The sequence below is a fragment of the Oryzias latipes genome, chromosome 1, assembly GCF_053564925.1.
Source record: "Oryzias latipes strain Hd-rR chromosome 1, Olatipes_Hd-rR_3.1".
In the NCBI taxonomy this organism is placed as follows: domain Eukaryota; kingdom Metazoa; phylum Chordata; class Actinopteri; order Beloniformes; family Adrianichthyidae; genus Oryzias; species Oryzias latipes.
Window position 1 is genome coordinate 22,242,096 of NC_136237.1, and position 19,983 is coordinate 22,262,078.

Sequence of the window (19,983 nt, forward strand, 5' to 3'; positions counted from 1 at the left end):
AGCTGCAACCTTCCCCCCATAAAGTTTGCCGGTTTCCATTTCAGAAGTTTGAAAAACATTAACACCCCTGATCATTTAGTTAGGTTTAACGCTTTGTCATTTTCAAGTTCTCAAAACATTTGTCAAACCCTTGACATCTTAAGTTTTGGCCCACTGAATTTCTAGTCATCATTTCCCATTTGGGGGTCAACATTTTAATGAAAGGCATTGGTTTAGTTTTCCTAAAGGGAAACTCAAAAGCGTCAAATTCACTGCCAACCTCAACTTTGAGTACCGTTATCCACCTGGATCATACCAGTACAATATATTGGAAAAGCTCAATTACATTCCAGATGTTCTCAACAATGCACCTTAGTAACCAAACCAACACAAGTAATTTCAGAGACTTTATTTTGGATGGTTTACATATTCACTGCTTTGGCACCTGTAAGAGGAAGAAGAAAGTTTGAGGTTAAATCTTTGGTTTTTATATAAAACAAAGGACAAAACAATACAAACCTTAGTTTGATGAGACTTCCGTGCTTTAAAGTGCTGCAGGTACTGAGGTTTGCTGGGTGGATATATTTGATGGCCGAGACGCTTTGCATGGTAGCTTGGCTTCTTCAAATCAGATTGCTGTGGCATCTGTTGCTGCTTCACTGGACCCTGGGTTTGGTGCTGCTGGGGCTGCTTCACAGGCACCTGAGGCTGGGGCTGGTACACTTGCTGCTGCTTCACAGGCACCTGGGGCTGGTACACTTGCTGCTGCTTCACAGGCACCTGGGGCTGGTACACTTGCTGCTGCTTCACAGGCACCTGGGGCTGGTACACTTGCTGCTGCTTCACAGGCACCTGGGGCTGGTACACTTGCTGCTGCTGGGGCTGCTTCACAGGCACCTGAGGCTGAGGCTGGTACACTTGCTGCTGCTGGGGCTGCTGCACAGGCACCTGAGGCTGAGGCTGGTACACTTGCTGCTGCTTCACAGGCACCTGGGGCTGAGGCTGGTACACTTGCTGCTGCTTCACAGGCACCTGGGGCTGGTACACTTGCTGCTGCTTCACAGGCACCTGGGGCTGGTACACTTGCTGCTGCTTCACAGGCACCTGGGGCTGGTACACTTGCTGCTGCTTCACAGGCACCTGGGGCTGGTACACTTGCTGCTGCTTCACAGGCACCTGGGGCTGGTACACTTGCTGCTGCTTCACAGGCACCTGGGGCTGGTACACTTGCTGCTGCTTCACAGGCACCTGGGGCTGGTACACTTGCTGCTGCTTCACAGGCACCTGGGGCTGGTACACTTGCTGCTGCTTCACAGGCACCTGGGGCTGGTACACTTGCTGCTGCTTCACAGGCACCTGGGGCTGGTACACTTGCTGCTGCTGGGGCTGCTTCACAGGCACCTGGGGCTGGTACACTTGCTGCTGCTGGGGCTGCTTCACAGGCACCTGGGGCTGGTACACTTGCTGCTGCTGGGGCTGCTTCACAGGCACCTGAGGCTGGTACACTTGCTGCTGCTTCACAGGCACCTGAGGCTGGTACACTTGCTGCTGCTGGGGCTGCTTCACAGGCACCTGGGGCTGGTACACTTGCTGCTGCTGGGGCTGCTTCACAGGCACCTGGGGCTGGTACACTTGCTGCTGCTGGGGCTGCTTCACAGGCACCTGGGGCTGGTACACTTGCTGCTGCTTCACAGGCACCTGAGGCTGGTACACTTGCTGCTGCTTCACAGGCACCTGAGGCTGGTACACTTGCTGCTGCTTCACAGGCACCTGAGGCTGGTACACTTGCTGCTGCTTCACAGGCACCTGAGGCTGGTACACTTGCTGCTGCTGGGGCTGCTGCACAGGCACCTGGGGCTGGTACACTTGCTGCTGCTGGGGCTGCTGCACAGGCACCTGGGGCTGGTACACTTGCTGCTGCTGGGGCTGCTGCACAGGCACCTGGGGCTGGTACACTTGCTGCTGCTGGGGCTGCTGCACAGGCACCTGGGGCTGGTACACTTGCTGCTGCTGCTGCTTCACAGGCACCTGGGGCTGGTACACTTGCTGCTGCTGCTTCACAGGCACCTGGGGCTGGTACACTTGCTGCTGCTGGGGCTGCTGCACAGGCACCTGAGGCTGGTACACTTGCTGCTGCTGGGGCTGCTGCACAGGCACCTGAGGCTGGTACACTTGCTGCTGCTGGGGCTGCTGCACAGGCACCTGAGGCTGGTACACTTGCTGCTGCTGGGGCTGCTTCACAGGCATCTGGGGCTGGTACACTTGCTGCTGCGGCTGCTTCACAGGCACCTGGGGCTGGTACACTTGCTGCGGCGGCTGCTGCTGCTTCACAGGCACCTGGGGCTGGTTCACTTGCTGCGGCGGCTGCTTCACAGGCACCTGAGGCTGGTACGCTTGCTGCTGGGGCTGCTGCACAGGGACCTGAGGCTGGTACACTTGCTGCTGCTGCGGCTGCTGCTGCTGCACAGGCACCTGAGGCTGGTACACTTGCTGCTGCTGCACAGGGACCTGGGGCTGGTGCACTTGCTGCTGCTGGGGCTGCTGCACAGGCACCTGAGGCTGGTACACTTGCTGCTGCACAGGCACCTGAGGCTGGTACACTTGCTGCTGCTGCTGTGGCTGCTTCACAGGCACCTGAGGCTTGTACACTTGCTGCTGCGGCTGCTTCACAGGCACCTGAGGCTGGTACACTTGCTGCTGCTGAGGCTGATGCTGCTCCACAGGGATCAGGTATAGCTGCTGCTTTTCAGGGACCTGATGCACTTGGGGCTCATACACCTGCTGCTGAGGCTTCTTCATGGGAAGCTGATACACCAGTTGCTGCTGCATGGGGACCTGAGGCATATGGGGGTGGTACACCCGTTGCTGTTGGTTGGGGGCCTGAGGCAATTGTGCATTAGACTCCTGTTGAGGAGCATTTACTTGTTCATTAAGCAGCCAGGTTGGGTAGACAGCTGGTTGATGAGAAACCAGCACTCCATCTGGTTTCTGACTTTGATCAGGACCATCATAAGCTAGAAAAGCAGTTTTAAACTTAAATACAGCAAGTTTTAGGAACACAACAGCACGTTTTAAATACATACCATCCACATTTTGTAGCCTTGTGGTAAGCAAGGAGAACAGCAAAAACCTAGAAATTAAACAAGTTTATTTATGCTATCCTGCAGTTTCATAAAAGGAAACATAACAATAGAAAAATATTTATACCTAATCAGAGGCCCCATAACTGCAGAAACCATGAGGCAAACTCAACAACAGCTGCTTCCGAAGCAAACAGCTTAGTTGCCCAGAAAACCATAAGTAACTTAGTCTTGTCTTGAGCTTTTGTACTCTCCTCCTTACCTCATCAGATCAGGGACACCTGTGTGATTAGCAGAACAAAGGTGGAAGTAATCATCCAAAGTTACAAAGGGTACTGCTTAGCAGGACGATACACTTATTGAGGCTTTTTGTATTTTAGTACTCTCCACCAGTACTGTACACCAGTACTCTCAACAACAAGCAGAATTATGATGCAATTAAATGTGGTTTATTAAACATTAGATCCATTCCCTCTGAGTCCCTCTTAGTCAATGAGTTAATTAATGATAACAAACGAAGTCTACTAGCCTTTACAGAAACTTGGCCCCAACATGATGACTATACCCCGCCCCCAGTTATTATCTAACTATCAGAAATCCAGGAATTCAAGGAAAGGAGGTGGTTTAGCAGTCATATCACAGTCTAGCCTCATTCTCACAACTAAAGTCATTTATTCATAGTTATTTATCGCCACCCCCCCGACCCACATTCAGAATTTTTAGTTTTCTGACTTTTCATCGACCACTGTTTTAGATTCTGATCAGATTATAATAATAGGGGGTTTTAATATTCATGTTGATGACCCCAGTGACTGTATGGGAAATACTTTTGCAGCTCTGTTAGATAATGTTGGTTTGACACATGAACCCACTCACTATCAGAAGCACACCCTGGACCTTGTCTTAACTCATGGTATAGAGATTACCCAGTGGAGTGTCCTTCCTCATAACCCATAATGTCAGATCACTTTCTAACTACCTCACAGTTTACACTAGAACATGCTACTGCCCCAGTGAAAAAAAACAGCTTAGAAGGACATTATGGCTGCATTTACACTGCAGGTCTTGATGCCCATATACGATTTTCTGACTATATCTGATTTTTTTGACAACCCGCTTACATCATCTTTTAAAAGTGACCCGTATCCGATTTTTGCATTTACACTATACAATGCTGAAACTATCAAACGTAGACGTTCTGCGGACTACGTAGCTGCATTTCCGCCTTCCGCGGACCTCCTTCGGACTTTTGTGTGACTGCGGTTGTCATGGAGGCAAGGCAGCGACGGAAGGAGGCGTTGCCTTGGGCGCCCCAGGTCAGGATGAGGCAGGAGAGGGGATACGCTGGAGAGGAAAAAGGGGGGCTGCTCGGCCGACTCATGTGCTCTCTCTGAATTTTGAATGAGGAAGTGTTTGCAGACATGCTGTACTAACAGTTTGATCCAAGTATTGAACCTTTCCTCCGCGATGACTTCTCTTTTCCGACCGTGGTCAGAATCACACGGGAGATTTTCTCCAGGGCCGAAGGTGGATTCTCCTTCGGGGTTCACTTTCCCGTTCGGAACCCTCAGCTTCCAGAGTGGGTTATGAAAGACTCCAAAACAGTCCTTTTGGGGGAGACACCTTCTTTATATTACGGTTCCCCGTCACACTCTCCCGCTCTTCGCTCACACCCCCTCTCCTCTCCTTACACACACACACACACACAGCATGCGTGGTCCCCATCATACACGCCCCCACTCCGCAACACAAGCAAAGAAATAAATGGCTTCTAGCCTGTTCCAGAGCAATGGTGTCCCGCTTCATTAAATAAGAGCGGTTTCCGACTACGGCTGAGGCTGTAAGGTAACACACTAACAGCAAAATCAGTGCACAAAAGCACCTTAATAAGTCATGTGATCTCAGTTGGTGGTGTCCTGAGTTGACGTCACTGATGTACGACTCGCATTTACTGGAGAATATCCGATTTGTCTGCTTACATGGCAAATGCACGTATCCGTTTTGTATCCGATTTATTTCCACATATGAATAAGGCCTGTATCCAATCTGAGAAAATCGGAATCCATGCGCTTTTGTCCTGCTTACACGTTCACTGGTTATATCCGATCTGTGCCACATGAGAGGAAAAAATCGGAATTGGGTCACTTGAACCATGCAGTGTAAATGCGGCCTTTCTGACCATTCTGTGTCTGACTTAAACTCACAGTTCAACCAACACTTAGTAACATGCTGAGCAAATACTCTGAGACCAGCTCCCATAGCTTCAGCTCTAGTATAAATGACCAGTTTGTTAATAATGCCTTAAAAGCCCTCAGGAGTGCACTCTATGTTTTTGCGCCATAGAAACCTAAGTTCGTTGGACAAAACTGAGTAGCACAGTGGTTTAACGCTGAAACACGTTCTCTTAACCCTTGTGCTATCTTAGATGACCCCACCCTTACATTGACGTATTCTCCCTAGCATGACAAAGTTGGATAAAGGTGGAAAGATTTCTTGTAATCCACGGACACCAGTGAGGATCACAAATCATTGAAGAAAAAAGGTTCAGAGCACTGTCTAGTGGGTCTAGATGACCCAACTCCCAATGTTAAAGTGCCTAGGATAGCACAAGGCTTAAACAAGTAACCCTTAAGTTGGAAAGAGAATGGCACCACTCCAGTTCAGAGCAGTCTCTGAATACCTGGAAACATAGCCTCTTAAATGATTAAAAAGCTCTGCGTAGAACTTGAACCCAATACTATTCAACTGTAATAGCAGAGAATGGAAACAATCCAAGATTTCTTTTTAGTACAATAGCCAGACTAACTGGTAGTTAGACTCCAGTAGAACCACATATTCCTTTTACTCTCAGCTCTGATGATTTTCTTACAGTTTTTGATATTAAAATCTCAAATATTAGACATGAGTTGAATCAAGTTATTCCTACTATCAGCCCAGAGCTGGCTGAAGCGGTAGAAGTGAAGGCATTCATAGAAATCTCTGTAACATTAGACTGCTTCACTGCTGTGGATCAAGCGGAAATATCATCAGTTATTAAGTCCTCCAAAACCTCAACTTGTCACTTAGACACAATTCCCACTAAGCTTTTAAAAATAAACCTCCCCTCTAATTAAACACTTCTCTAGAAACAGGTTATGTGCCACAGTAATTTAAATAAGCAGTGGTTAAATCTCTTCTGAAAAAGCCCAGTGTAGATCATAGCAACCTGGCCAACTGTAGACCAATATCAAACCTCCCCTTTATTTCACAAATCCTAGAATGAGTTGTAGTTAAGCAGCTTCACCAATAACCCCAACAATAGCCACTTTGAAGATTTTCAGTCAGGGTTCAGACCACACCACAGCACTAAAACTGCACTAGTTAGAGTCTCTAATGACTTATTTTTGGCCTCAGAAAAGGGACTACTCTCTATTCTGGTCCTGTTGGACCTTAGCACAGTCTTTGAAACTATCGACTACAGCATTTTACTCCAAAGATTAGAGCATGACATAGGGTACAGAGGATCTGCTCTCCAGTGGTTTCAATCCTATCGATAGGATACATGCTGAAAAACTCATCCATGCATTTGTTACGTCTAGGCTGGATTACTGTAACTCTTTGTTGGGAGTGTGCCCTAAAAGTTCCTTAAGAAGTATCCAGCTTGTTCAGAATGCAGCAGCTAGATTGTTAGCAGGAACTAGCAGAAGAGATCACATTACTCCTGTTAGTTTCACTTCACTGGCTCCCAGTTGATTCTAGAATTAAGTTCAAAATCCTCCTGCTAACCTAAAAGGCCTTACATAGTATAGTTTCCGTCCTATATCAAAGACCTCATAGTGCCTTGCCACCCAAACAGAACACTTCGCTCACAAAATGCAGGACTGGTTGCAGTTCCTAGAATATGTAAAAACACAGTTGGAGGTAGAGCCTTTAGCCACCAAGCCCCTGTTTTATAGAATAAGCTCCCAGCTCATGTAAGAGAGGCAGACACAGTTTCCACATTCAAAGTTAGGCTTAAAACATTCCTCTTTGGACAGGCTTTTATTGACAGACTGGCTAGTAATCAGAGAATATTTAACTTACTGTTAACATGTTTAAATAAAACTTAAATAGTTGTTGGTAGGCTGCTAGAAGTTTGAAGCTGGGGAAAGTATGGTGCACTGGGGTTCTATGGGGCAGCAGTAGCTCAGGCAGTTGAGCAGGTCATCTAATGATCAAAGGGTCAGTGGTTTGAATCCCTGTTCCCCCCAGTCCTTGGGTAAGACACTTTACTCGCCTTCTCTCCATGTGTGTGAATGTGCATGAATGTCCCGGTGATGGTCAGGGGGGCCGTAGATGCGAACTGGCATCCACGCCTCTGTCAACCTGCCCCAGGGCAGCTGTGACGCCAGTAGTTTATCACCAAGTATGAACAAGTAAACTATTTGTAAGCGCTTTGACTGTCTGAAAATGCGCAGATAAATTCTATTTCTCGATCTTTATCATTTAGTTCTCCATGTCCAGGGGCCTCATTTATAAACGTTGCGTATGCACAAAAGAAGGCGTACGCCACTCTCTACGCAATAGTTGATATTTATAAAAAGCAAACTTGACGGGAAAATATGCGGTCCTTCACGCAAGCTCTGACCCAGGCGTACGCAAAAAAACGGGTGAAATGAGAAATGGCGACACCGTCGGCAGATGGAAGAAACACGTGAAAGTGACAGTGTGTGCACAATCGTGTTGGCTACACAATGTGGCACAGCTTAAAAACGTGCCTCTACCCCCTGGCGCCGATTGCTGTGTTGGCCCTGACCCTGAACCCCATCCCCACGCATTTGAGCCAATTGCTGCTGCTGTGCGCCAGCGTTTGGAAGTGATGCGTCACTTGTAAAGAACAACAAAAGGTGTGGAAAATATTATTTATTCAAGAATTCCCTCATCATGCAGTTTATTTCAGTCAGTCTTGATTTCGCCCAACTCCTTGACCACCTCTCGGAACTAATGACTTCCGTCTGCATTTCACGGACTGCATCGGTGAGGACACGTCCACTGCTGGAGGGTTGAGAGCCACGTGCCGTGGAGACGCTGGGTCTAGACTGCTCAGCTGCAGCATCGTAACCACTGGCCCCACTGAAACACCCAGCAGCTAAAATAAAATTCTTCTACATTAATAAACTGTAATTGTGTAGCCTGCATACATGTGACTTGACTGCATGTATTTTAATTATTTATCTTACCTGTGTCACCCGGTGCATCTGGGGCGTCGGCGTCCCCCTCCGCCTCAGTCACCAGTCCACTAAAAGGGATTCCCCAACAATTGCCGCCAGTCTCTCAAGAGGGGTCAGCTCCGATGTCCCCTGTCCCCCACCCGTGGCAGACACACTCTGGCGATGGAGCGCTAGACGTCTTTTTGCCTCGACTTTGATGTCCGACCATTTCTTTCATTTCTTTATTTCGGCCACGGTCCGAGGATGTGAGGCTACAGCATTTACGGCGCCTGCCACCATTTGCCACTCAAGTGCCTTTTTGGCATTAGTAATGCCCACACTGTGCCCTCCAAACAACACTTTTCTCCTCCTCGCCAACGATAACTTCTACTTCACATTTAGTGAAGTTACGTTTTTTTGATTTCCTCTGTGTTTGCCATGATTTCTCAATGAATATTTGTGGGCGTTTCATGGACTATTTATGGGCGTGTCATGAAGCCGCAAAAGCTGCGCTACATTTAGAATCTGTTGTGATTTATTAAGGGAAAGATGCATAGGATGTGCGTGCCCACGGTTTTATAAATCCGAATATTTCTGTGCGTACGCGCGTCCCGTTTCATCCGTATGCCACTTCTGACGCAAATCCTGCGCAAAGTTTTATGAGGCCCCAGGCCCCTCTTTGGTGCAGTGTGATTCATGTACTGAGTGCTGTGGTCCTGCACCCTGGCTCGTCTGTGCCCCTGTACCTGGCTTGACTACTACTGCTCCTACACTTTGCTATGGATCCTGCCTCGTCCCATGCCCCCAGCTGTCCCAACTCCATGGATGAAGCCCATCTGCTGGACTGTTTAAACATGTTGTAGAGTTAGACAAGTCTTCGCCAAGTTCTTGTACATTGCCTGTCCTGGGGAGGATTCCCCTTCATGTGGACACCCAGAGTTTCCTTTTCCTGAACCTGTTTTCTTACAAAGCAGGCTCAAAGGGCAGGGATGCCCAATTTAGAATTCCATGTATTCATGACCCTTTTGATTTTGTTTTACAATTAGTACAAAACCCATTGAGATGACTGATTTTGGGCTATATAAAATTGAGTTGAAAACAAATGCTTTTGACCTTAAAGAAAAATAGGGAAATTAAACTGGAGGATTGGTTAAATGTAAACTGAGAAGTTTAACACTGTCAAACCACAAAAGAAAAAAAAAAGCTTAGTAAACAAACAAGTCATTTCAGAGACCTTTTATTTTGGATGGTTTATTTCTTCACTGCTTTGGTGCCTGTAAGAGGAAGTTGAAGGTTTAAGCGTTACATCTTTGCATTGCAGAAAACAAAATAAACAATACAAACCTTGGTTTGGTGAGGCTTCCTTGCTTTAAAGCGCTGCAAGTACTGAGGTTTGCTGGGTGCCTGGATTTGATGGCTGAAACGCTTTGCTTGGTAGCTTGGCTTCTTCAAATCAGACTGCTGTGGCATCTGTTGTTGCTTCACTGGACCCTGGGTTTGGTACACTTGCTGCTCAGGCTGCTTCACAGGCACCTGAGGCTGGTACACTTGTTGCTGCTGGGGCTGCTTCACAGGGACCTGAGGCTGGTACACTTGCTGCTGCTGGGGCTGCTTCACAGGGACCTGAGGCTGGTACACTTGCTGCTGGGGCTGCTTCACAGGGACCTGAGGCTGGTACACTTGCTGCTGCTGGGGCTGCCTCACAGGGACCTGAGGCTGGTACACTTGCTGCTGCTGGGGCTGCCTCACAGGGACCTGAGGCTGGTACACTTGCTGCTGCTGCTGGGGCTGCTTCACAGGGACCTGAGGCTGGTACACTTGCTGCTGCTGCTGGGGCTGCTTCACAGGGACCTGAGGCTGGTACACTTGCTGCTGCTGCTGCGGCTGCTTCACAGGGACCTGAGGCTGGTACACTTGCTGGGGCTGCTTCACAGGGACCTGAGGCTGGTACACTTGCTGCGGCTGCTTCACAGGGACCTGAGGCTGGTACACTTGCTGCGGCTGCTTCACAGGGACCTGAGGCTGGTACACTTGCTGGTGCTGGGGCTGCTTCACAGGGACCTGAGGCTGGTACACTTGCTGCTGCTGCTGGGGCTGCTTCACAGGCACCTGAGGCTGGTACACTTGCTGCTGCTGCTGGGGCTGCTTCACAGGGACCTGAGGCTGGTACACTTGCTGGGGCTGCTTCACAGGGACCTGAGGCTGGTACACTTGCTGCGGCTGCTTCACAGGGACCTGAGGCTGGTACACTTGCTGGTGCTGCTTCACAGGGACCTGAGGCTGGTACACTTGCTGGTGCTGCTTCACAGGGACCTGAGGCTGGTACACTTGCTGGTGCTGCTTCACAGGGACCTGAGGCTGGTACACTTGCTGCTGCTGGGGCTGCTTCACAGGGACCTGAGGCTGGTACACTTGCTGCTGCTGGGGCTGCTTCACAGGGACCTGAGGCTGGTACACTTGCTGCTGCTGGGGCTGCTTCACAGGGACCTGAGGCGGGTACACTTGCTGCTGCTGGGGCTGCTGCACAGGGACCTGAGGCGGGTACACTTGCTGCTGCTGCTGCACAGGGACCTGAGGCTGGTACACTTGCTGCTGCTGCACAGGGACCTGAGGCTGGTACACTTGCTGCTGCTGCACAGGGACCTGAGGCTGGTACACTTGCTGCTGGTGGGGCTGCTGCTGCACAGGGACCTGAGGCTGGTACACTTGCTGCTGGTGGGGCTGCTTCACAGGGACCTGAGGCTGGTACACTTGCTGCTGCTGGGGCTGCTTCACAGGGACCTGGGGATGGTATACTGGCTGCTGCATGGGGACCTGAGGCACTTGGAGCTGGTATACTTGCTGCAGCATGGCATCCTGAGACACCTGAGGATAGGACACCTGCTTCTGAGGCTGCTTCATGGGAAGCTGATACACCAGTTGCTGCTGCATGGGGACCTGAGGCATATGGGGGTGGTACACCTGTTGCTGTTGGTTGGGGGCCTGAGGCAATTGTGCATTAGACTCCTGTTGAGGAGCATTTACTTGCTCATTAAGCAGCCAGGCTGGGTAGACAGCTGGTTGATGAGAAACCAGCACTCCATCTGGTTTCTGACTTTGATCAGGACCATCATAAGCTAGAAAAGCAGTTTTAAACTTAAATACAGCAAGTTTTAAGAACACAACAGCAAATTTTAAATACATACCATCCACATTTTGTAGCCTTGTGGTAAGCAAGGAGAACAACAAAAACCTAGAAATTAAATAAGTTTATTCATGCTATCCTGAAGTTTCATAGAAAGAAACATAATCGTAAAATATTTTTACCTAATCAGAGGCCCCATAACCGCAGAAACCATGAGGCAGACTCAACAACTATGTGTGTCAGCTGCTTCCAAAGAAACCAGCTTACCGGTAGTTGCTCAGAAAACCATAAGTAACTTAGTCTTGTCTTGAGCTTTTGTACTCACCTCCTTACCTCATCAGATCAGGGACACCTGTGTGATTAGCAGAACGAAGGTGGAAGTAATCATCCAAAGTTACAAAGGGTACTGCTTAGCAGGACAATACATTTATTGAGGCTTTTTGTATTTTAAATGTGTATTTAGCTGCTCTGCAAAAATAGTTTCAATACGTTTTCTATTAAATTATCATTTCATACAAATAAAGCTGCATAAAGTTAACTAAAAATGCAAACTTTCATTAGTAGTTAATGTTTTACCTTAAAAAAAGGAAGAGAGATTAGGTAAATTATCAAGTAAACTAAAACATGGGTTAAATGCCAACGTGGAGAAATTTGAAAAACTTTGTAAAATACACTCTGTCACATCATTTTATAATTGGATTCAACTGTCAAACCACATAAACATTAATGAAAAGTATGATGAGAGAACAGGAACATTTTGTTAAAAAAAATGAGAAGCATGGAGATCTTAATTCCAAGGCACATCATTAGAGAATTATACACAGATACAGGTGCTGCTTTTTGGAGAAGTTAAGCTGACAAAAAACATGATCACTTATTCTGTGAAGCTACGTTCCCACCGCCCTCAGCAACACTCGTTTAAGAGGCCACTTACAATGAAAAGTCAATGAACATGTGCGTGAAAGCACATTTCGGGCTTCCCCATTCACAACTCTTACACTCACATGTAGCTACTCAAGCTTCTACGACTATTTCCGGGCTCTATATACACATTTATATAAGTGTCAGGGGATGTGTCATATGCGGAGAACAAATTTCACAAATGGCACTTTAACATTGTCAGTAGCCACGTGTCATTTACATGGGCACATAGCTACCAGCACATATAAAATACATAACATTGTTTTATAACTTTAAAAAGTCTTGCAAAGCAATAAAACCTCAATAATTACATTTAAATTGAAACTTCTGTGCTTCAGTGCACAACCACGTGAAGAAATGCAGTTCTCCACTGTGCCATAGTGCAATCCAGGTTATCCTACCAGAGGAGGGAGAGTCACTACAGCTCCTCCTTAAAAAAACACTTTTGGAATCCACTACAGCTTCAAATGCCCCAACAATTGGAGCAAATGGGAAGAACCAGAGATGTTAGGCAGCAATTTGGATTCAGCCACACTTAGTCTCTTGTCTGATAATTGGAGCACACCTAAATTATAATAATAATAATAATAAATCTTATTTTTTTTAAGCGCCTTTCAGGTCACCCAAGGTCGCTGTCAAGGTTAAAAATAACAAAAACAGAATAAAACATCAATAATTATTATCATAATAAAACATGAGTAAACAAAGACATAAAGACATAAAAACAGGATAGAAAAACAGAAAAATGAGGTTGTGTTAACTGAACAGATGAGTCTTGAGTTTGGATTTGAACAGTGGCAGCGAGTTGGTATTGCGTAGATCTGGAGGAAGAGAATTCCATAGCTGGGGGGCGGAGTGACTGAAAGCTCTGACGGGCAGGTGGGACATTGAGTTGGAGAGAGGAAGTGGAGCGGAGAGATCTGGAGGGAATGAAATGGGAAGAAGAGGTGGAGCCAGGTTATGGACTGCTTTGAAGGTTGTGAGGAGAATCTTGAAACTAATCCTTTGTTTTATGGGAAGCCAGTGTAAGTTTTGGAGAACTGGTGTGACGTAAAACCAGTGTAAGTTTTGGAGAACTGGTGTGACGTGGTGGGATAACAGGTTATCCCTAACCCTAACCCCTAACCCTTAGCAAAATCTAATGACTAATATTTAACCAAGTGGTGACTTGAAAGAAAATAACTCACCTTTTTTGTTTTTTTTACAAGCTATGGGAGTTGACCATCTGTTCCATAATCTGTCTTACCTGAAAATCCTATCCCTTCTGGCATCTGAAAACAGGATAGCTGTGTCACACTGTGATGTATGAAGGAAATGAATGAACCATCTGTTGCAGGGTAATCTTTACTTGTGTCAGCTTCCACTTTTATCAGGTGGTATCTTGAAAAAACAAAATTGTGTCTTAGTACATCATACGTCTGATTTAGTGCACAAATGTAACATTTTAAAACCTGAAACTTAGTCTTTTGTCATTGAGTGTACAAAAACAACACAATTCAAACATTTGTTAAATGACCATTTTGGATTTTAGGCATGTCTTACACTACAACATCGTCATCATTTATCTGCATAAATGCATTTGGTATGCATCTGGTATTATTGCTTTTTAAGTTGTTGGGGTGACAGCTAAGAGCATTTGAGTACTACTGACAAGAATGTTGCCCCTGCCCTCCAAATCTTTTATTTTTGATGGGAACATCTCAACTGTTTTATCACATTTGCCGTTTGAATTTGGTTTCATCAGTAATATGTCAACTCAGATTTTGAAGAATCACACTGGAGTAATGAGACTGATGAGTTTTGGGATTTAGTTTTAATGTTTTATAAGATCTAAAACTGTTATTCACAATAACAAGTTTTCTCTCATACGTTTCACAAAGACACACACGGGACATCACACCAAGAAGAACTGAACTGTTTGCTAAAAATTATGCCAGGAGTCCAGCTCTAACAAAATAAAAAAAAAGAGCAAAGAAAACAAAGATTTGATTTATTTCTTATTTCCAGGCTGTGTTTGTTTTGTTCAGCTGCATGTTCATATTTTTATAATTTTGAAAGAATGTATTTTTATGGAGAGCTAAATATTTTACATTAAGGTTTAACTTGATTTATTCTGGATTGATATTCCTGTATGTCTTAATTCATATTCATGTTCAAAAACGCAAGTTGTAACCCTTGTTCTGACCTGGGCACTTTGACATTGGTAGTTGGGTCATCTAGACCCACTAGACAGTGCTCTGAACCTTTTTTCTTCAATGATTTGTGATCTTCACTGGTGTCCATGGATTACATGAAATCTTTCCACCTTTATCCACCTTTGTCATGGTAGGGAGAACACGTCAATGTAAGGGTGGGGTCATAGGATAGCACAAGGGTTAAAGGTTTAAAAGTTTTAAACGTTTAAGTTTTAGTGTGTTCAATAAATGTTAATCTTGTTTGGCCCGCAACCTAAAGCGTGTTTTGGATTTAAGCCACAAGGGATCACAAGGCCAAGATTGGCCCAATTTGCAGACATTTTACATTTTTCTCAAGACCCTGAGCAGCAAATTTTAGTTTGTCCACTTTTTGTTAACACAATTTAAAGTCTTTATTTTCCTCCACAATAGTCAAGATTATGTCAACACCTCCAGTATGCACCAATCAAGTAAGACCTAGAATATTTTCTACCAGCTGCCACATATCAAAGACAACTTCTCAAAAAGAATTGTAAAATCCTCTATTCTTTCACATATTTTGACTACACTCAGTGAGACCAGAAGTTTAACCCTTGTATTATCCTCAAATAGTACTCACACATTTCACCCTTGGTGTCATTTTGACCCCATGGATACTTGCCTTCAGAAAATGATTGACATAAAATTGTTAACCAAGTTTTTGGTGTCAGGCACATTTGTCAAATACATAAATAACCCCTTGATAATGAAACAGATCAGTGGGTTGACCTGCTCTCTAGCGCCACCATCAGGCCAATCCTTTAAATTATATTGAATGTATCTTGAAAAGTTTTCATTCAAATATTCTCAAATTTATTTACAACATTAATGACCACAAGAGTGTGAACCCTGTTGGTTTTGGCGATTATATGACCTTTGTTGTAGCGCCACCATCAGGTTAAACTTTCAGTTTTAGAGTAAGTGTATATCGAAAAAATTTCACCCAAATCTTTTCTAATTTGGGGTGCACAGTCATGACTCTCATGGAATAAAGCATATTGGCTGATGTTTGTGACCCCCTTTCCTTTTATGATCATATTTACTTATTTTTATCTCCTTTTGTGACATGTTTGTGGTTAGTCACTGTAAAGTTTTACTTACCGCTCCTCTTTTGTTATCCGGGCTTGGGACCGGCAGTGGCAGAGTTTTTCTCTCTCCTTTTTTTATGTTTTTGTTTTTAATGTTTAGTGTGAGTCTGCACTACTGTACACAGGATGTGCAGAATGTTAGTGCATGCTCGTTGAAGACATTTCTTGCTAAGTGTGTTCCACCAGACACACAGTCACTCATGAAGACAAAGTCATTATTTGAGCTCTTCATTTGTTAAAACTTTATTTATCCCACGATGGGGAAATTCTTTTGTCTACAGCAGCAGCAAAGTGACCTTCAAGTGTTACAGTTCAACATTACAATATATAACATAAAATATATAACCATCAATTGAAAATATTTTAGTTGAGATAATTTTAGAATTTTGCATGTTCTCCCCGTGCATGCGTGGGTTCTCTCCGGGGTCTCCGGCTTCCTCCCACCATCCAAAAACATGCTTCATAGGTTAATTGGCAACTCAAAATTGACCATAGGTGTGAGTGCGGGAGTGAATGGGTGTGTGAGTGAGGACATTCTACCCTGCAACAAACTGGCGACTTGTTCAGGGAGTCCCCCCTGCCTTCGCCCACAAGTGGCCGGGACAGGCTCCGGCAGCCCCGTGACCCCGAAAGGGATAAAGCGGCATAGAAAATGAATGAATAATTTTAGAAGGGAGGCATGTGTAACTGGAAAGACTTGGATGTGATCAACTCACAAGCCTACATCGGCTTCCTCATTTTGCCAGGATTTCACACCACACCATGAGAAATAAAGTTCTCGTGGGAATAGTTGTTTTCCCCACCCCCATTATGTATCAACTCAAAAGCATCAACTCTGCACCTGAAGGTGTGGGGATGTTAGGTCACACTCTCACACACACACCCACAGACACCCACACACAAGTTTTATACAGCTAAAAACAGCCTGGGATCACCAGAGGAACACCAATGTATGCAATATGTGTATAGCACATTGAAAAAAATATGATTTTATGCTTAATCAGTTGTCCCCATCAAATTAGGAAAAGTCAGGAATTATGAAGTAAAAATAAAAAGGTTAACTATAAATTTTTTTGTGACATACAATGAATTGGGGTCAAATCAACCAAGGATAATAGGCGCGTTAAGCTCAAAGGAAGAAGTTGATGGGTACATTTCACAACTTATTTGGCCTACTACTTGCCCCCCCCCCCCCAAACAATAAAGCCAACCAAGGTAATCTAGACACCATCCTGGAAAAGAAAATGTCTTAGCACAAATTAAAAAAAAAAAATAGGTCAGGTAGAAACAGGTTAAATGATTGCTGCATCAGTAGTAGAACAAAATGATAGAGTACAATTTAAACTGTTTTATTTTCAAAACATCACATATGATCCATTCACTCATTGTAGCAGAGCCTGAAACAAAAGAATGTTGCTTTTTAAGTAAAACAGGGACTTTATTCTTGAGGTTTGCATAGTGCCTAGAAACTGACCTTTTTGTTCCGCTGCAGGAGCTTGGTCTTGAAGGATGGTCTCTTTCGCCTGAATTTAGGCTTCAAAGGCAACTGAACTTTGTAGCTTGGCGTCTTGGCATTGTAGCGCATCCTAAGCTGGTGCATCACCAGCTGCTTATTAAGGGGGACATTAGACATGTGCTGATGCTGCTGCTGTTTTGGCACCCCGAGTATGTGGGGAACTTCCTGCTGTTGAGAGGACACCCTTGGCAAGAGCAACTGTTTGGGAGGCACTTTAGTCATGTGAGCTGGCTTCTGCTGCTGTTTTTGGGGCACTTCTGCCATGTTCATCTCCTCTCGCTCCAGGTGAGGCATTTTAGGGATGTACACCTGCCGATTTTGTTGGTGTGGCTTTTGCTCCTGCTTCTCCTCCTCAGACACATAACCCACTTGCTGCTGGGTTGCTTTGGGAATGTGCATTTCCAGCTGGTGTTGGGGAGCCTTGGAGATGCCATGGGATACCTTGGGCATATACAACACTTGCTGTTGCTGCAGCAAGGGCACTTTGGGGACATACACAGCCTCGTGCTGTGGAGACACCTCAGGCATGTGCACCAGTTGCTGCTGTGGTGGAGGCACCTCTGGCAGGTGCGTCACCTGCTGCTGCTGTTGTTGTGAGGGCACCTCTGCCAGGTGAGTTACCTGCTGCTGCTGCTGCTGCTGCTCTTGTGGGGGCATCTCTGGCATGTGCATCCCCTGCTCTTGCTGCTGTTGTTGTGAGGGCAACTCTGGCATGTGCATCCCCTGCTGCTGCTGCTGTTGTTGTGACGGCAACTCTGGCATGTGCATCAGTTGCTGCTGCTGCTGTTGTTGTGACGGCAACTCTGGCATGTGCATCCGTTGCTGCTGCTGCTGCTGCTGCTGCTGCTGTTGTTGTGAGGGCACCTCTGGCATGTGCATCACCTGCTGCTGCTGCTGTTGTGAGGGCACCTCTGGCATGTGCATCACCTGCTGCTGCTGCTGTTGTGAGGGCACCTCTGGCATGTGCATCACCTGCTGCTGCTGTTGTGAGGGCAACTCTGGCATGTGCATCACCTGCTGCTGCTGCTGCTGTTGTTGTGAGGGCAACTCTGGCATGTGCATCCCCTGCTGCTGTTGTGGGGGCACCTCTGGCATGTGCATCAGCTGCTGCTGTTGTTGTGGGGGCACCTCTGGCATGTGGATCACCTGCTTCTGCTGCTGCTGTTGTTGTGAGGGCAATTCTGGCATGTGCATCAGCTGCTGCTGTTGTGGGGGCACCTCTGGCATGTGCATCAGCTGCTGCTGCTGCTGCTGCTGCTGCTGCATGTGTCCCAACTGTGGTAGTTGCTTCTGCTGCATCTCAGGTATGTGCACCACCTGCTGCTGTGGTGATCCATTCTGTGTTTGCACAGCCCGCTGCTGCAGCTTTGGACGCACCTTGCACTTGCGACTCTTCTTTGGTTTTGGTACCTTGGGCTTCTGTGGAGGCAACTGGGGCATATACATCTGCCAATTATGGTTTGGGGGCATTGGAGTCATGAACACATGTAGTACCTCTTTAGGTTGCTGCAAACCTTTGGACCCAAAAAGCATCTGCTGTTGTTGGGGTACAGTGGGCATGTACACCTGTTGCTGCTGTAACTGAGGCTGATGTTGGGGCACCTGTTGCCAAGACTGACTAGACATGGTCGCCTGCCGCTCACCTGTTCCTTTTTGCAAATCAGGTGTGTACACTTGTTGGTGGGGCATATTGTACTGACGAGAGAGAACCTTAAGTGAGGAACTATGCTGTTCAACAATGACTGGCGTGTTCTGCTGCAGCACCTTGGTGGCTGTATACACCTGCTCCTGTTGCCGTTGGGTCAGCTGGGGCTGCTGTTGGGGTAAATTTGTGTAAGCCTGCGATTTTTCGGGAACCTGTTGGCGTTGAGGAACACTTTGTGGGGGGATCTGCTGCTGTTGGGGTACACCAGGAGGGCGCACTGGCTGCTGCTGTTGCGCCACAATGCGTGTATACACTTGCTTTTGGGGCATTTGTTCTTGTTTTACCTCAGAAAAATATACTTGTTGCTCCTGGGGCAAACTGGATGTGTGCTGCTGCTGTTGCTGGGGTGCACCAGGTGGGGGCACTTCTGATGTGTGTTCCTGCTGCTGTTCCTGTTGTTGCGGGAGTTGGAGCTGATACTGTTGGGGCATTTGGGGCATGTTCACATATTGCATCACTTGGGGCCGCTGCGGCATCACAGGTGTGTACATGTAAAGCTCCTGGGGCACTTCAAGAGGATTGCTTTTAATCGTTTCATCTCCTTGACTTCCAGTTGCTCCAAAACTGTAAACTGTAGAGCAATTTTAATCTTAACAGCCACAAAATAAGTCACAAATCTTTGAAATTTAACCACACTTACCATTTGCTTTACATCTTCGTATGGTCAGCAAAGTCATAATTAGTAATCTAGACAACATTCAAGGAAGACAGCACACAAGTTAGTTGATCCTGTAAGAGTTGTTTAATCTGCCAAGTTAAAAAGCAAATCATTTTTTTCAACTTACAAGATTACATTACCCATAATGTTATTTACCTCCGCCTGCTATCTAATCAAATTCCACCACTCAAATCATAATAGAGAAAACAGTTGCAAAGGCGTCAAATAACACTTTATAGTCTTCCAGCCCCCAGCTTATTAAATTAAATGAATACATGTGTGATTACTTAAAATCAGGTGGGACTAATAGACTTTAATCAGAGGCCCCATACTGATGAGTGGTGGTAATACATTGTTCTCTGCCAAACTGCGAAACAAGCTCTATAAATGGAACTTTTGAAGAAGTGAACTGCAGTTAGAAGAAAAAGGATACACTGCAAATGTAGATTCTCTTTTATGATTCATTATTCATTTGATAAGTATGAACACAAGATGTAGATATTATTCCTTATTTTTGAGTTTAGTGAAATT

The 19,983-nt window shown here is 46.0% G+C and overlaps 2 protein-coding genes across 81 annotated transcripts; both read right to left on the reverse strand.

Annotated features, from left to right (window-relative positions):
- Positions 1–373: 373 nt before the first annotated feature.
- Positions 374–11,686, reverse strand: LOC144994288 (uncharacterized). Of its 41 annotated transcripts, none has more exons than XM_078951582.1 (6): positions 11,534–11,686; positions 11,413–11,459; positions 10,919–11,343; positions 10,580–10,714; positions 499–2,400; positions 374–424 (listed from the first exon to the last, which is right to left on the reverse strand). In XM_078951582.1, exons 1-6 carry the CDS (start codon positions 11,563–11,565, stop codon positions 410–412), a joined length of 2,556 nt encoding a protein of 851 aa, XP_078807708.1. In that variant the 5' UTR covers positions 11,566–11,686; the 3' UTR covers positions 374–409. The 41 variants fall into 41 exon arrangements, with proteins under 41 accessions (XP_078807708.1, XP_078807735.1, XP_078807696.1 ...); XM_078951609.1 differs by lacking the exon at positions 10,580–10,714 and adding an exon at positions 10,715–10,759; XM_078951570.1 differs by having other exon boundaries at positions 10,580–10,759.
- A 5,220-nt stretch (positions 11,687–16,906) lies between these two features.
- On the reverse strand, positions 16,907–19,688 carry LOC101156947 (uncharacterized). Of its 40 annotated transcripts, none has more exons than XM_078951748.1 (7): positions 19,580–19,688; positions 19,435–19,481; positions 18,325–19,365; positions 18,176–18,201; positions 18,062–18,085; positions 17,048–18,022; positions 16,907–16,970 (listed from the first exon to the last, which is right to left on the reverse strand). In XM_078951748.1, the coding sequence occupies exons 1-7, from the start codon at positions 19,594–19,596 to the stop codon at positions 16,956–16,958; spliced, it is 2,145 nt and encodes a 714-aa protein (XP_078807874.1). In that variant the 5' UTR covers positions 19,597–19,688; the 3' UTR covers positions 16,907–16,955. The 40 variants fall into 40 exon arrangements, with proteins under 40 accessions (XP_078807874.1, XP_078807860.1, XP_078807864.1 ...); XM_078951734.1 differs by having other exon boundaries at positions 17,048–18,025; XM_078951738.1 differs by lacking the exon at positions 18,062–18,085 and adding an exon at positions 18,104–18,136 and having other exon boundaries at positions 17,048–18,016.
- Between the last annotated feature and the right edge of the window lie 295 nt (positions 19,689–19,983).

What these genes read in the sequence shown, in the direction of transcription:
- LOC101156947 (XM_023957669.2), bottom strand. An exon ending in ACGAAGATGTAAAGCAAATG is followed by an intron (nt 19,366 to 19,434) that starts GTAAGTGTGGTT and finishes ATTGCTCTACAG; the next exon opens with TTTACAGTTTTGGAGCAACT.
- LOC144994288 (XM_078951469.1), bottom strand. Translation starts at nt 11,565, where the DNA reads ATGGTTTCTGCGGTTATGGGGCCTCTGATTAG. An exon ending in AAGGCTACAAAATGTGGATG is followed by an intron (nt 11,344 to 11,412) that starts GTATGTATTTAA and finishes CTGCTTTTCTAG; the next exon opens with CTTATGATGGTCCTGATCAA. An exon ending in AGCAAGTGTACCAGCCTCAG is followed by an intron (nt 2,401 to 10,579) that starts GTCCCTGTGAAG and finishes TACCAGCCTCAG; the next exon opens with GTCCCTGTGCAGCAGCCCCA.